This window comes from Nyctibius grandis, chromosome 19, assembly GCF_013368605.1.
Source record: "Nyctibius grandis isolate bNycGra1 chromosome 19, bNycGra1.pri, whole genome shotgun sequence".
NCBI lineage: Eukaryota > Metazoa > Chordata > Aves > Nyctibiiformes > Nyctibiidae > Nyctibius > Nyctibius grandis.
In genome coordinates this window covers 2968439-2982962 of record NC_090676.1, presented here as the reverse complement: position 1 = coordinate 2982962, position 14524 = coordinate 2968439, and the positions used below count along the sequence as shown (strand labels likewise).

The following is a 14524-nucleotide window of genomic DNA, read 5'->3' as shown; positions in this document are numbered from 1 at the left end:
CTTTAGTGAAACTGGGCAAAAGTGCCTACCTGGTGGTATGGGTTTTTTTTTACTAACTTTGTCTGGATCTTACCATGTTATTTAAGATATTTGATAAGAAATCCTGGCCTGCTGGAGTCAACAGAGGGGTTGTTGTAAGTTTCCAAACTAGAGGATTTTCTCTGTTCTATCTAGTGTAATGCAATTGTGAAGTAGTGAGTTGAGACAATGAAGTGTTTGTTGCAGACTTTTGGAAGCTCACATGTTCACCCTCTTGTACACAGTAGCAAGCTCTAGGTCAGAACTCTATTGGGGTGGCCACTGTATCCGCTTTTACAGCGTGATGCAAGCTCACTGTTCTAGGATCTGAAATAGCAGGGCATAAACAAATTCCAAAACAGAAGGTACGAAACGCCGTGGATTTAGTGCTGTGCTCCAATAAGCCTTGCAAAAGATAACCTGCCAGCTGGAGAGTTCCATGGAGCTCTGGTTTGTGGGAGACGTGCTACAGGTTTCTCGGAGGTTTTCTGGGTGGGTAGAAATCGAACTGTTATAACCTTATGTGAGGAGGCTTCTGGTTTTAATATTGACATTTAAGAAAAATGCTCAGTTTAATTTAATTGCTGGTACTATCAAGTTGCAGAAGTTGTAATCATACGTCACAGATCTATCACCTAACTGCTGAAAGATGAGTGCCTCTGTTAAGGAAACAACAAAACTGAAAGTGCTGGTTACTTTGTTGTGATCAACATAGATCATGGCCATAAAGTGCAGATTTTGTAACGTTCAAGTCTCCCGGCCTTGTGGGTAAATCTTTTTCATCCGATTTTTTTTTTGCTATACCAATGAAATGTTTTTTTATAGCTTCAAGTGGAAACATGTCAAGATTAATGTGTACTGGTGCAATCTCTCACCACCATCCTTGAAGCAGGGAGAGCTCACTTGGGATTTCATGGTCAATCCAGCAACACAGGGTTTTTTTAGGAATTCATTGGTTGTGAAGTTAGATGTTTGGAAAATGTAAAACGCTTTAAATGACCCGAGTGCTGCAGCTCTTTTCTCCTCTCTTCCCTTTCACCAAGTCCTGGCTTCTTGGGAAGACAGTTCTTTTATTCATTTGTCTGTAAGAGGAATATTACCTCATTCTGTGGCAGGAGTATGTTTTTAACGTGTGGAGAAGTTAAATACACGAGTCTTGCTGATCTTCACTAAGGAGAGAGGAAAGCTCCCACCGCTCCGGGACCTTGTTTCCAATAGCAATGAGTCTGGGCGGCCTGGGGCGGGAGGGGTCGTAGCCTGTCCGGGACCCAGCGCCGGGGTGGGTGGAAAAGAGCAGAATTACGTTTCCTCCTTTTTTTTTTCCCCTCAGGTGGACGCGCCGAGGGAAGGAGCCCTGGAGAGACGGCGGAGATGGGCTCGGCGCCCGGGTGAGCGGGCGGAGGGGCGCAGGGACCGCGCGGGCAGCCGGGCGGGCGGCGGCCAATGGGGCGCGGCGGCGCAGGAAGGGGGCGGGGCGTGCTGTGACCGGCGGGCGGCGGCCAATGGGGCGCGGCGGCGCAGGAAGGGGGCGGGGCGTGCTGTGACGGCGCTTCCTTCCCGCCCCCCCCACACGCGGGGGCTCCGCGCCGGCCCTTTCGCTTTCCCTTTGCCGGCGCGCGCCCATGGCGGCCTGTTTCGGCCCGTGGGAGGAGGACGAGGCGGAGGACGAGGCGTGCTTGTGGAGGTACGACTCCACCTGGGAGGAGGAGGACGAGGACGAGGAGGAGAAGGAGGAGGAGGAGGATGATGGCGGCGGCGACGACAACGAAGAAAAAGACGGCGAGCCGGAGGGAGCGGAGGCGGCGGCCGCGGCGGAGCCGGTGCCGAGCTGGGCGCTGGGCTCCTGGCAGGCCCAGGTGGGTGCCGAGGCGTGCGGGGATCCCCCGGGGCGGGAGCGGGGCACCGAGCGGATCCTCCGGGGAGGGACGGGCTGAGGAAGCCCCTTCCCCTGCCCGCCCCGAGCTCCTCGGGCTCCACAGCCGCCCCCGGCTCCTGCTCCGCGCCCGGTGCCGCTCGCTGCAGCTCTCCTGCCGTTGCGGAGGCAGCCGGTTGGCCATGGAGTAGCCGGAGCGGCGCCGTGGGAGGTACCGCAGCCCTTGGGGTTGTCTGAGATACTTTCGCGTGTGTGACTGATGGGCACGCGTGGATCTTCCCAGGCCCCCTGCTCTGTGTGCTCTCAGGGTATGTGGGCACCTTCTCTCTCCTAATTTGCTATCAGGAACTGGAGCAGCTTGAAATACTTGCAGCAAGTCAAAGGGTTTTTGTCCTGTCAGGGATCACTAGTGTATAATTTTGTCCTCATCTTGAAGCCAATCTTCAAAGAGAAGAGATGACCTGAGGCCGGTTCAGAAATGAGCTCTGGGGGTGGCGAAGGCAGAGGTGTGCCGTGACTTTATGACCCTTTAAGTTTCATTAGACTGCCATGAGCAAGCTTTTAATATGTTTTTTTTCCCCACCGTTCCCTGTGATCTGGATTCTTCATCCCATAAATACAAGTTCTGTCTTTTGTATGGCACCTGCCTGTTCACCGCATTCTGATGGCCACTGGATTTGACGTTGTGACATTGATGTTCTTCAGCAACTCCTCACTTTTGAGTTTTTTGTCGGTATCCTCGTCTTTGTATAGTGGCCATCAGTAAAAAGCCATCACATAACATCTGCTTACTTTCAGAAATGAGCTGTAACTTTGTATTTCCTTTAGACATGTTAAAAAAACGTTTCTCTAGAAAAACTAGGGAGCATATTATAGAGCAACTCTGAAAACAGAAGAGATCTGCTGATGTTTTAGAACCTGCAGGTATGTGTACAGTTGTAATAAATGAGGTAGTGCTGCAAAACGTGAACATTTGTCTCTCATGCCTTAAAATAATGTTGATTTGGAATAAAAGGAACTTGATAGGAACCTCAGATAAGACTATCTTTAGCATCAATGCTTTCGAGTTTGACATTGAGCGTCAGTAATTTCTTCTACAGCGTTGCTTTGGCAAGTGCAAAACTGTGTCTCTGTTTTTCAGTATTGCCTGGGTCAGTCAAAACTCACAACAGTCCTTTAATTTAGTTTCCCTTTCCCAGAAAGGGGAGGAGTTAATCCGTAACTTGAGTTTCATTTCAGCGAGTCCTCCATATTCTTAGAGTATAAATAGGCAGATAAAGATTTCTGATTAATACACTTTTAAAGGAGTTTAATATTAAACTTTATTTTTTTATAAGCATTAAGATATTAAAATAACCTCCCTTTAAAAAAAAAAATTCTGTGCAACATAGTATTCCAAACACTCATGACTACCTACAAAAATACATGCTCTGTACTTTGCAAACAAAATCAAAGTTGAAAGACAGCAGGGATTTCCTTTGAAGTGTTTTGCATTGTTTGAGGGCACATTGTCCATTTTCTTTTGTACATGACTGGAGTTCTGGTTTTGTTCTCAAGTTTTAATGCCTCCAGAACGTTCAGACTGGTTTTTTTGAGTGTGTTTGTTCTTCAGGTATTTTTTTTTTCTTAGAGCAACTTCTGGATTGTGACAACCATAAAAGCAAGGACCACTTTTTCACTCCAGTGAGTGGACTTTTTGAACTTTGCCTTACAAAGGAGGATGTTGTCCCTGAGACAGCCCCTGGAATATTGTTCTGCATCTTTAAAGAGGAGTTCTTCCTTCAGTGATGAATGTGTAGTCACCTCTGTCTCACAGTGCCTGAAAAATTTTTAAGGGCAGTGAGAATGAATGCAAAAAGAAACAGTAAATCTTCTGCTATGCACTTATGCCTTTGCAACCTGCCAAAGGCATGAATCAGTTTCCAAAACTAGTTCCTACTTCTGCTTATATTACAGTAATTCTCATTCTTCTCCCCTCAGCCTGGATGCTGTACTTTATTGCTGACGCGGCTAATGTTTTTATTCAAAACTGAGGTTAGAGTTTTTTATTATTATTTTCACTACACACTTTCAAAACCAACTTAAAATTCTACTTTTATATTTGCATTTCACTTTTATCTCTGCAAACACTCCATATTTGCAGTTTGAAATTCCTCCAGGTGTGTCTTTTCAACTCTTCTGCATTTTGGTGCTTTTATCTTCCACGAGCGAGCACAGAAAATCCTGGGGTTGGTGCTCATTTTAAAAGGGTTACCTCTTAGCCTGCTGTAAAGCATGAGGTTCATGTTCCGCTGCTCAGAGCCCTGTTTTAATAACAAGCTCTGTAGTTCTGCCTTCTCCTACCTCTTCATCAGCAAAAGGTTTCGTTCACTCTTCTAGGATTCTGTCATCTTTCTCATTCTGTGAGAATGTGGCTTGTTCACAATCCCCACTTTCATCCCTTTAGGTTGCAGCTGGTTTCCAGTTTTCAGCCAAATACTGTTTGTGTGACCCTCTGCTGGCTTTGGTCTCTGCTTTCCTCACTCTCGTTGCACAGTGATGCACGTTCCGACTGCAGGTTTGGAGGGAGAAGCCCACTCAGTGCCTGTCGGTGTTGTGAGAAATAAGGGCGTTTGATTTACACATGCAAGTTTGTCTTGCAGTTTAGTTTGTCTTTCTAACCTGGAAAGAAAGGGGAGATTACGTTTCTGTGTGGCTTAAATGGAAGTTTATAGAGACCCAGGAACACCACCTGCTTGGAGGGAGGGCTGAGTTTTGCCCTCTTTGCTTCTCCATCTTGTTCTCTTCAATGCTGTGCTCCTGAATGCCTTTCTCCTGGATCTAGCTGCTTTCCAAACAAGCCTTACAGCACCTTGCACTATGGCATTGCATCTGTATCTACGCTTATTCTTCAGCAAACCAGTTCTTCTTCAAAATTGGAGCCCGTCTGCTGTTAGCCTGTCCAACCTGACTGTGGTAAAGATGTCATTTTAGAACCTTGAGTGCAGAGATTAACTGGAAATTGATTCTCTGTAATTAGGAACAAAATTTTCTGATTCTACATATATCAGAATTTCATCCTTGGAGTTCAAAAGTTATAGTCAAAAGCACCGATGAATTTCAAAGTGCTAAATCCCAGTCTCTGCTTATATCTGAACAAAAGAATAATACTGATTTGTTCTGGCTGAACATATTTTGCAGCCAGTTTGTTTTTGCAGCCACTTACTTTTCTTCCAAATGTTAGCTCTGTAGCAAAGCTTTTTATAGTTGTGCATTTCTGCAGTCTGGGTAGGCTCTGGGGATGGACACCAGCGCTTGGGTTTCTAATCCTGTATGGGCCATGTGGCTGTGGGAAGTTCTGCCACCTATTTTGGTCGATGTTGTCGTGTATAAAATGGAAATGTGTTGCAATGTAGACAGGCATTATTTTAGGTCATCTCAAGTTACTACATTTAAAAAACAACTTGAGCTTTATTTCATTAATGTCACCAAAGTATGGGGGAATCACAGTGTGTAAATATTTTTAAAATATAATTTTAAAAATTCTGCATTGATGACCTCCCTCTATGGATGAAGGTTTGATCTCCCAAATGCTGTGCATGCCTTCTGAATTTTAAGTATTAACAATCAACAGAGCAGCTGAATGGATGACTTCATTACAACAAGGTGTTACAAAATCTAAACCAGTTCCTGCCTTAATAATTAATGAACCAGTGACTGGTGTTCACTGGAAAGTGGTTTTGGTTTTTTATTTTTCTCTGGGCAAATGAGGTTAGGATGTATTAAATGAAGTTAAAAGATAACTTGGGAGAGCATTTGCTCCTTTTTTCTTTTAAGTTTCTTAAAATGCTTATTTTGCAAGAGCCTGCACATCTTACCCCTGTTTCACAGAGACCCTGCTCTTGCTGTGAGCTGGCGTTGAACGCTCTAACTGGGCTGTGCTTTGCGCTGAGTGGGTCCCTTTATTCATGAGCAGTCTTGTTCATTTGGTGGTTCTGCCTTGACAAAACACTTTTAAGCACTTTCATGGTTTGGTACCATGAAATGGAACCAGATGGTTCAGCACTCAGCAAGATTAAACCTGTCTGTGTTGCTTATGAAGTGTAACAAAGTCTCTTATCGTTGAAGTAATCCACTGTAAAAAAAAAAAAGAAAAAGTATATAATTCAGTTAAAATGCATTTTAAATTAAGTCATACTTGAAACGTTTATTTCCATGAAGTTCAGAGGACGAAATGAAGCTGTTCTTTGTGATTTCTGTCTAAATGCTCCATTTGGAATGAATCTAGCACATCTGTGTAGTGAGGAGAACCTGACAGCTAATTGTCAGGTGGACGTGGCACCACAGGTTTTTCTGTATAGCAATTTGAATTATGAATAAAATCAAGTGAATTCAGCTGTAACTAGGTAAATCAGTCACTTGGCAACTAATAGGGATCATGTGAGTTGCTGCTGTGGATATTCTCATTTGGTTTCAAAATGTTGCAGCTAAATGCCTTTTATTTGTAGGAGCAAAGATCAAATTTGTTGCCGCTGTCTCAAGAGAGATTTTCAGGTAGATTTGACATAAATTTGGTTACTGGGAGAGATGAGCAATAATGAAGATGATTGGCACGGGAAGTCCAATAAAATAAATATCTAATGTGACCATGTGGCTCTATTAGTATCATGCTGATCTCAACAGTGGACAACAAGTCAGCAAGGCTGCTCTTAAGCATAAAGCAAAGATGAAGAAAACTTTATTTCAATAATGTCTGTAGGGAAGGAGAATCTTGAATTTAAAGGATCTTAAATTCTACAATTTTAAAGTCTGATCTCTGTCTTGACTAGGGTATATAGTGACTAAAAGAGACAGACGGACAGGCAGGGCTTAATTTGTCTTGTTTTAAAACCTTTGAGTTAAGGAGGAAAATTACATTTGACTGTTCAGGATTTCCAGCTGGTTCTGACCATTTCTGTAGGAAAATGGTAGACTAGAAAGAAAAATGTGTGTTTTGGTTGAAAGAGATGGTGTGAACTTCTCTTAGTCCAAAGTTGTCTTCAGGAATGCAGAGAAACAACTGCAGTAACAAACTGGCTGGTTTTGGGGGTGCTGGGAGTGCAGAGTGGAGGGTGCAGGAGAGCGATAGGCAGGGGAACATGTGCGAGAGCTGCTGAATTCAGTCAATGAGAGGTTTTTTATTTTGCAGAAGACAACTTTATTCTAGATCTCTGATCTGTCTCTTTTCTCTAGTTCTCAGGCAGGCGCAACTGGAATGCAGCAAAAGACTTGCAGAGATACAGACGACATTACCCGGTATGGACTAAACGATGATGCACGTACTCTTGTGGCTCTTCCTCGTCGCACGCGAAGTTTAGGAACACTTTTGAGATTTGAGGGCACCCTTTTGTCTTTACGTTGACAGGCTCAAAACCTTTAAAGGATTCATTCGTGAGGGGGAAGGGATGATGTGCATGTGGGTGCATCAGAAACAAGGTGTTACTTCCCAAAACACATTTTAAGGATTTAGCTTGAAATGTTTAGGAAACGTGAAGGAAAGCAAGGAGAAGTGTTGAAGTGGATACTGCCTTTTAAAAGATTGCTCCTTGTTGATTTCTTGTTCTCATCTCCAGGGTTTGATAGAACCAGAAAATGAGGAGGAAGAAGAGATGTGGAACTTAAGCTTTTATAAAAATGAGATTCGTTTTTTGCCCCAAGGTGAGTACCTTGTGTGATGACTGTTTAATTCAACTTGGCTGCAGCTGGTTGAATTGGTGAAAGAGTCTTGATCCCTGTGGGACGACTATTAAAAAAAACAAAACAGACAAAACCCACCACCAAAACAAACAAAAAACCCAAACCAAAAAACCACCAAGAATTTCCATTTTAAAATGTCCTTGTTCCTGCTGTGTGTTCCTTAATTTTCTGGTTGGTGGTAGGAAACTAAGGGGTTTTTTTCTGGCTTCCCAGGATGGTTGTCTAGTTAGAGAAGCTAATGCCTGTATGCGAACACCTGGCTCTGGATAATGAGCTACCTTGGGTGTCTGGCTAACTTTAATTTTCATTTGGTGTCATTACTTCTTGCCTGACTTTTTCCTTTTCTTTTAAGGTTTGCATATTGAAACTCTGCTTGAGTCTTGGTGGGACAACTATGAAGTTCTGGAAGAAAACCATTCTTACATACAGTGGTAAACTGTCTGGATGAATATAGTGCCTCTCTTTAGTTGGGCTTCTTTTAAGCGTCCGTTGTATCTGTTCCTGAATTCAGCTTCCCAGAAGGCCCAGAATTACTCGAGTGAAACCTGTGTCCACTTTATTTTTATTGAGTTATATTCTTCTGGAAACAATGTAGTGGAAATCCTGAAGACACGGGTTTCCAGTGCAGCTGGGGCAATAGGTGTCAGACATGCTTGGTCTTACAGCGTACTGCAGAACAAAGTATTAAGGCAAGGAGAGAGATCTGGATAAGCAAAGTATGTTGTTATCATTGTTATAGACAATGCTTTTATGGGAGGGATTTATTTGTCATATAGTAAACTACTTCTGTGTCCATAAGGATGCGAGATCTCCAAGAGATGCCTGTGATATCACAATTTTTGGAATCTTTTTTAGTTTTAACAAAATGGGTACCCTGGGTTGGATGTCATTGTTGCTCGTCTGGGGTGACAATTTCTTTCCCTTCAGGCTATTCCCTTTACGTGAACATGGGATGAACTGGCGTGCCAAACCACTAACGTGTCAAGAAATCAAGGTATTTAAAGCTTTTGTCTTTGTTTGAGATCTGAAGGATGTGAGGATTTTCCCTAAATGCCTTATATTTGAAGTCTAGGGGTTTTTACATTGCTTCCTTGGGGCTGTAGTGTGGATGGAGTTCACTCAAGCACTGTTAAGCATTTGTCTGTCTTGTGTTTGCCAGTAGCTGCACCAGCAAATGAAATGCTGAGTGATATAATCAAGCCTTGTTTCAGGTGCCACTTAAACTGGTGCAGGTAATTAGGGAGTTGCATCTTGTACTTATTGGTCTGTCTTGTTTTCAGGCCTTTAAGAAGTCCAAGGAAGTTATGCAAAGGTTTATACGTGCTTATCAGCTCATGCTGAGATTTTATGGAATCATTCTGATCAACGAGGAAACTGGAGAACTTAAGAGAGCAGAAAATTGGGCTGAACGATTTCAAAACTTGAACCGGTGAGTCCCTGCTTTTACTGCTGGTCGTTTACTATAGCCAGACCTTCTTTGAGAAGAAAAGAAAGTCAAAGTCAAGAAAATCCTCCGCCCTTAAGGAATGGAGGCTTTTGTTGATAAAAAAGTTAGCTAGCTAAAGTATTTTTAACTTGGCTCAGCCTCTGACTGCAGGTCATCACACACTCTGTCACTTTAGTAAGTGACAAGTATAATTAAACCAGCTGAGACTGGTTTTCTTTTGTGTCTGGTGCAGCTGTTAACAGCAGGCATTCTTCATGTTGGTCTCCTGAAGTACGAAATACAGACTTGGAGATGTCAATATCTGCTCTAAGAGAGCTTGTGTTTAAAACCATATTTTAAGCAGGAATCACTGGACCTTTTTCACAGGTAGCCAAATTGTCTTTGTAGTATTCTGTTAAACCACAAAATAGGAGTGTTTCCATATGCTTCCCTGCTTGTTTATTGAATCCTTAGTTGAAAAGTGCTTTGCAAATTGATGTTAATGTTTTTATATTGTTGCAGGTCTTATTATAGAGATAGTAATGACTCTTCATATTCTAGTACCCCTAATGGTATTAACAAGGGCTCTAAAAGGACTGGGCATACTTGCAAAACTAAATCTGACTTGAAGACTGTCAAGTATTTAAAAAAAACCAAACCAAACCAAAACAAAACCAAAAAAACTCTGTCTAGCTTAAGTCCCTAAGTCATGAATTTCTGGCAGCATCCTTACCTGCCTCTGTTCTCATCTTTTCTACAGGCTTTACCCTGTGGGGTGACTGTCAGGCACAGGATATTGGGCTGCATGGATTTGTGTGTCTGACCCAATATGGTGGCTATTGTCTACTGGTGGGTGATGCAGAAAGCTGGAACCTTTCCAAGCTGTTGAGATGATTAATTCAGGCAGTCCAGGAAGGGCTAGGAAAGAACTGCTAAAGGCAGCCAGCAGCTGTAGGTGCTTTAAAAGTAAGCCTGCCTGTACTCCCATCTGCATTGTCAGATAGTCTGTAACAGATCACAGTCAATAATGCACAAAACATTTTGCAGGAACCCTGGGGGTTCGTTGTGACTTCAAGCTTGTAAGACTCACTTAACAACTTTGCTTATCTGTTTATTTCAGGTTTAGCCACAACAATTTGCGGATTACGCGCATCCTGAAGTGCCTGGGGGAGATGGGATATGAACGCTATCAAGTGCACTTGGTAAAGTTTTTCCTAACAGAAACTCTTGTTAAGGAGACATTACCAAATGTCAAGAGAAGTGCCTTGGATTACTTCCTGTTCACCATCAGAAGCAAACAAAAGAGAAGAGAACTAGTCCACTACGCTTGGAAACATTTCAAACCTCGAGACAGCTTTGTATGGGGACCGCACGACAAACTCTCGAAGTACAGAGCGCGATCCACCAAGTCACAGCTGCACCAAAAGGCTGAAGATAAACAGGAAACTCCTGGTAAAAGTGATGATTCTGTGGAAAAGGATCAGAACCAGACTCTAGAGGAAGAACAGAAAGCTGGAGATGCTGCAGACTTGCAGCCTGAAGTGAATGATGAAGATGTAAAAGAGAAGTTAAGTGAATGCGATTCGAAGGGAGGGGATGGTGAAGAGGAGAGAGAGGCTTCATTTACCCAGCAGGAGGAGAAGGATTTAAACAGCGAGACTGAAGAGGTGCAGAGTACGGCAGAGAATGATTGCACAAAGGAGAGCAAGAAGAGAAAACTGAATGCAAATATGGCAGATGCTAAAAAGAGTGGACTGTTGAAAAGCCCTACTGATATTGAAAACATTTCCCATAATCTGGGAGAATGTGCAATTGATGCAGAAATCCCCTCTGCGGTTCCACTCTTACAAGCAGAAGAGGGGCAGGAAACAGTGAAAGAAGACAACGCAAGCACCAAAGGCTCAGCAGTGCCAGAGACAGCTGATGCAGCTGTAAAACGGAGGAAAGTTGATAAAAGAACATCGAGAAGCAAAACATTCAACTTGGCCATAAACCTGAACGTGGGGCCCGCTGCCTCTAGTGCCAAGTTAAATCCATCTCTTGCAAACACTGAGGCTGAAAAAGAAAATGTCAGTGAGAAAAATGCAACTGTGGAAGCGGCAAGTGAGAAGGGTGGTGGTGATGCAAATGGTGGGGCTGTGAAACCCCCGGATGATTCCAGGCTTCCCGAGACTGGCTGGACTTCTCCAGTAAGTGATGGCTTGGAGTCGAGTGGAGATCAAGTCACAGCAAGGAGTGATCAGCACCACTGCAACAGCACCCTCCCGGGAGGTGAAAGTGAGGTAGATGGGGTAGAACAGCATAAAGAGGCAGAAAATGCAAGTGAAAAAGGGCAAGCAGAAGTCACAGGCAAGAAACAAGTTCCAGAGAGTCTTGAGCAGAGCATGGCATCCACTTGTCCTGAAGAAGACAGTGCTGAGGTGGCACCACAAGAACCTGAAAGCTCTGAGCATGCAGCAGAACCGGATGAAGAGCAGGCAGCAGCAGAGTGAGACCAACATGGCAAGCACTCGAGCAAGCAGAGATGACACTGCCCTAACTGCCAGGAGCCAGCTTTAGTGATTTGGATAGCAGAAGTACACGAAAGAATAAACTTCCTTTGGGCTGATCCAGGCTAGCCCTTGTCTGACTGTCACCCTCCCACACTTTTTTAATCTGTAGTAACTTCACTGAGATCCAGCCCTTGGTTATCCTAAAGAGAAAAACTCTTTAGTCATCTTCACAGACGGGCTGTGTCCTGTTCCTGTTTTTTGTCTGATGTTCAGGACTATCTTGGAGTAACAGGGATTTTCACACTTTGCTTTCGTTCTGGTATGTCCCTTCTTAAAGAGAAGAGGAAAACTAATCTGTTTCTTTGTTTGAACTAGTAAAATATTTATTAAATACATGATTTCTAATGTAAGACAGCATGACCTAATTTGCCAGGCCTTTCTATTACCATGTAACTTCTACTTGTTATTTTGAAAGGCTGTACCTTCCCAGGAGATTTATTCCTGGCAAAGATGCTGTTGTATCTGCTTCTTAGGGCATAAATCATTATTTTTGTGGCATTTGCCTGAAAGAGATGAGTACATGCATTTCACATCTCTATAAAGAAAGTAGGTTTGACTTTAGACTGGGATAAAACGCGTAGTCAAAATGTATCTCTGACCAGTTCTTGTTCTCTAGGGTGCAAAGCGCTAATTAATTTGTTCCATTTATTCCCCGCAGAAGTTGCTTTGTAGTTCTTGTTAGACTTAAGAATACGAATTATTTACTGGTTTCTAAGAGAAAAACCTTCAGACTTTGTATAGAGCTGTCTAGAGCTCTTCTTCCCCAGGTTTTTCCACCACTTTCAGACCCTTGGTAGTGTTCCACAAATACTTATGTCCATTACTCACTCAAAGGCCTTCCTTCCTCAATTGCCAAACTAGAACAAGTATTTGTCATCGCATCTTTTCGGACACTGCCATTAATTCGCAGCTGCCTGCGGGGCTGTCTTTTCTGCAGACCTGTGGTGTGAAGTTAGATGTGTCAAATCTAACCTGCTTCCTAGTTAGGGCAGGATTGGTTTACCATTAGTGATCAGCATGTCATGCTGATGTCTGGAATGCAACATGTCTGGAAACCGCTGGGCTTTGTGGGGCAGTTAATTGAAACCTTAATTGGAGGGGGTATGCTTGTCTGGTTCATTTATTTACAGCCCTCAAGAATTTACTTTCAGACCTTGCCAGCTATTTGCCTGCCTTGATGTTGCTGACCTCCCTGTTAGCTATTCTGCCTGACTTACACAGCACTCAACCAAGTCTGAAGGAGCATTAAATGATTTAGCACTTTCACTCCTAGAGATTTACAACAGAGGACCGGTTGTAAAAGAAGCGGAGGAAACGGTTTCCAACAGCTAAAAGGTCTGGACTTGCTGTTTGCTCAGGTTGTTTGGTTTAGTTTTGGGGTCTTTAGGTGCTATTTGTTTTGTGTAGGAGATGGCTAGAGGCTTGCCTGCCTTGGCAGAGAGCAGATGCAGTAGCCTGTGCGATGTTAATGTTTTTCCTCTCACTGCTACAGCTCTTGAGAAGCTTCATCTCTCAAGGAATTTGATCAGTGACTTGCCTTCCCAGACTGTAGGTCCTGATCCAGCATGCCACATACATGTGTGCAGGAATAAAAGTCTGCGAGCTTAACATCTAGTGTTCGTGGTCCCACATGTGCTGGAGAAAGACCTTTTTTTTTTTTCTTATGAACAAATGGAGTCAAATAGCCGATAAGAATACACTTAATGACATATATAAATACTTGAAGATGTTGAGTGAAAATTCTTTCATAAAAGATTCATAAGAAATTGTGGCTTTTGTACAGATTTATAGTAATTTTCTTATTTAATGAAGTTTTCATTGTGAATATGTGCTCAGTTGGGGCATAGATCATATATCTTGTTATGGTGATGTGTAGTTAGTTTTTGTGTTTAATGAGATCTCACTGTGAGCCTTAGTCTGGAGTGCTCAAACCAAACCGTTCCCTGTCACGATCAGGTTTAGAGTTTCAGCTGTAGGTGTTTGCAGTGAGTTCACAGGATGTTTTCCAGCACTCAGAGCTGTATCACAGGGTCTGTTATGTTTATGTCACCTATTAAAGCATGACTTCAATGCATACCAGTTTCCACTTATATTTTTTTTCATCTTTGAGGGCAGAACGTGACCATATACCTGCCCCACCACCACCACACCCTGTAGCCATCTGCTGTTGCTTGGGCACCTCCAATGAGTGGGTGCATGGGGCTGTCCAGCGTTCCCAAGCAGAGGTCTGCTGGGCTCACCATGAGATAAACCTGCTGCTTGTTCCATGTGGAGACGATGCTCAGTCTTCCTCCACCACTGTACAACGTGGCCAGTTAATGTTTGTGGGGAAAAGACATCCTCCCACATGCTTCTTGTTTAATGATGTGCTTCAGAATGTTTCAGTATGCCCTGACTTGGCTTTGTGCTGCCATCTTCCCAAATGTGTGCTGTGATGCTCTGGAGAGCAAACAAGGACTTTGCTTTTGAGCAGCTCTTGGGGCTAGCAGGCAGGAGGGCAGCTGCCTGGCCTGCATGTGGGGCTTTAGTCTTGTGAGCCTTTTCCTTCAGGACACAAGCACGGGGGTGTCTTTGTGGTAATGACTTCTGTAAGTCGCTGTGTCCCTTCAGCTGTGCTCCCTCTGCCCGGGGATGTGGAAGGGAGAGGAGGACCGGCCCTCCTCTTGTTCTGTGTGGTGGGCTTAAAGGTGAATGCTCCCAGGGCTCTTCCCTTGCTGGTCATGAGCAGGCTCTGCTTGCAGCAGCACGCCCGTCCCTGGCTTTCTATGAGCAATGTGCGGCCGAGGAATTTGGAGCTGCTTTGCCTTCTCTTGCCATCAGCTGGCCTGTGTGAAGGAGGGAGGTACAAGCTCTGTGCGAAGCAGTTTGTGCGACTACACTGCTCTCCCTCTGTGGGGTTTGTGGAGTCTAATAAAGCATTGAATTTCCTTTGAAGCCATC

General features: G+C 43.8%; 1 protein-coding gene across 1 annotated transcript; it reads left to right on the top strand.

Moving 5' to 3' along the window:
* Positions 1-1569: 1569 nt before the first annotated feature.
* OGFR (opioid growth factor receptor) lies at positions 1570-13658 on the top strand. Its single transcript, XM_068416423.1, has 7 exons — positions 1570-1874; positions 7103-7165; positions 7483-7567; positions 7959-8037; positions 8534-8600; positions 8887-9035; positions 10153-13658. Exons 1-7 carry the CDS (start codon positions 1641-1643, stop codon positions 11522-11524), a joined length of 2049 nt encoding a protein of 682 aa, XP_068272524.1. The 5' UTR covers positions 1570-1640; the 3' UTR covers positions 11525-13658.
* The last annotated feature ends 866 nt before the right edge of the window (positions 13659-14524 follow it).

Excerpts from the sequence above, each read along its gene's own strand:
- OGFR (XM_068416423.1), top strand. The coding sequence starts at position 1,641 with ATGGCGGCCTGTTTCGGCCCGTGGGAGGAGGACGAGGCGGAGGACGAG. Across the intron at positions 7,166-7,482 it reads GATACAGACGACATTACCCG|GGTTTGATAGAACCAGAAAA; the intron begins GTATGGACTAAA and ends TCTCATCTCCAG. Across the intron at positions 8,038-8,533 it reads AACCATTCTTACATACAGTG|GCTATTCCCTTTACGTGAAC; the intron begins GTAAACTGTCTG and ends CTTTCCCTTCAG.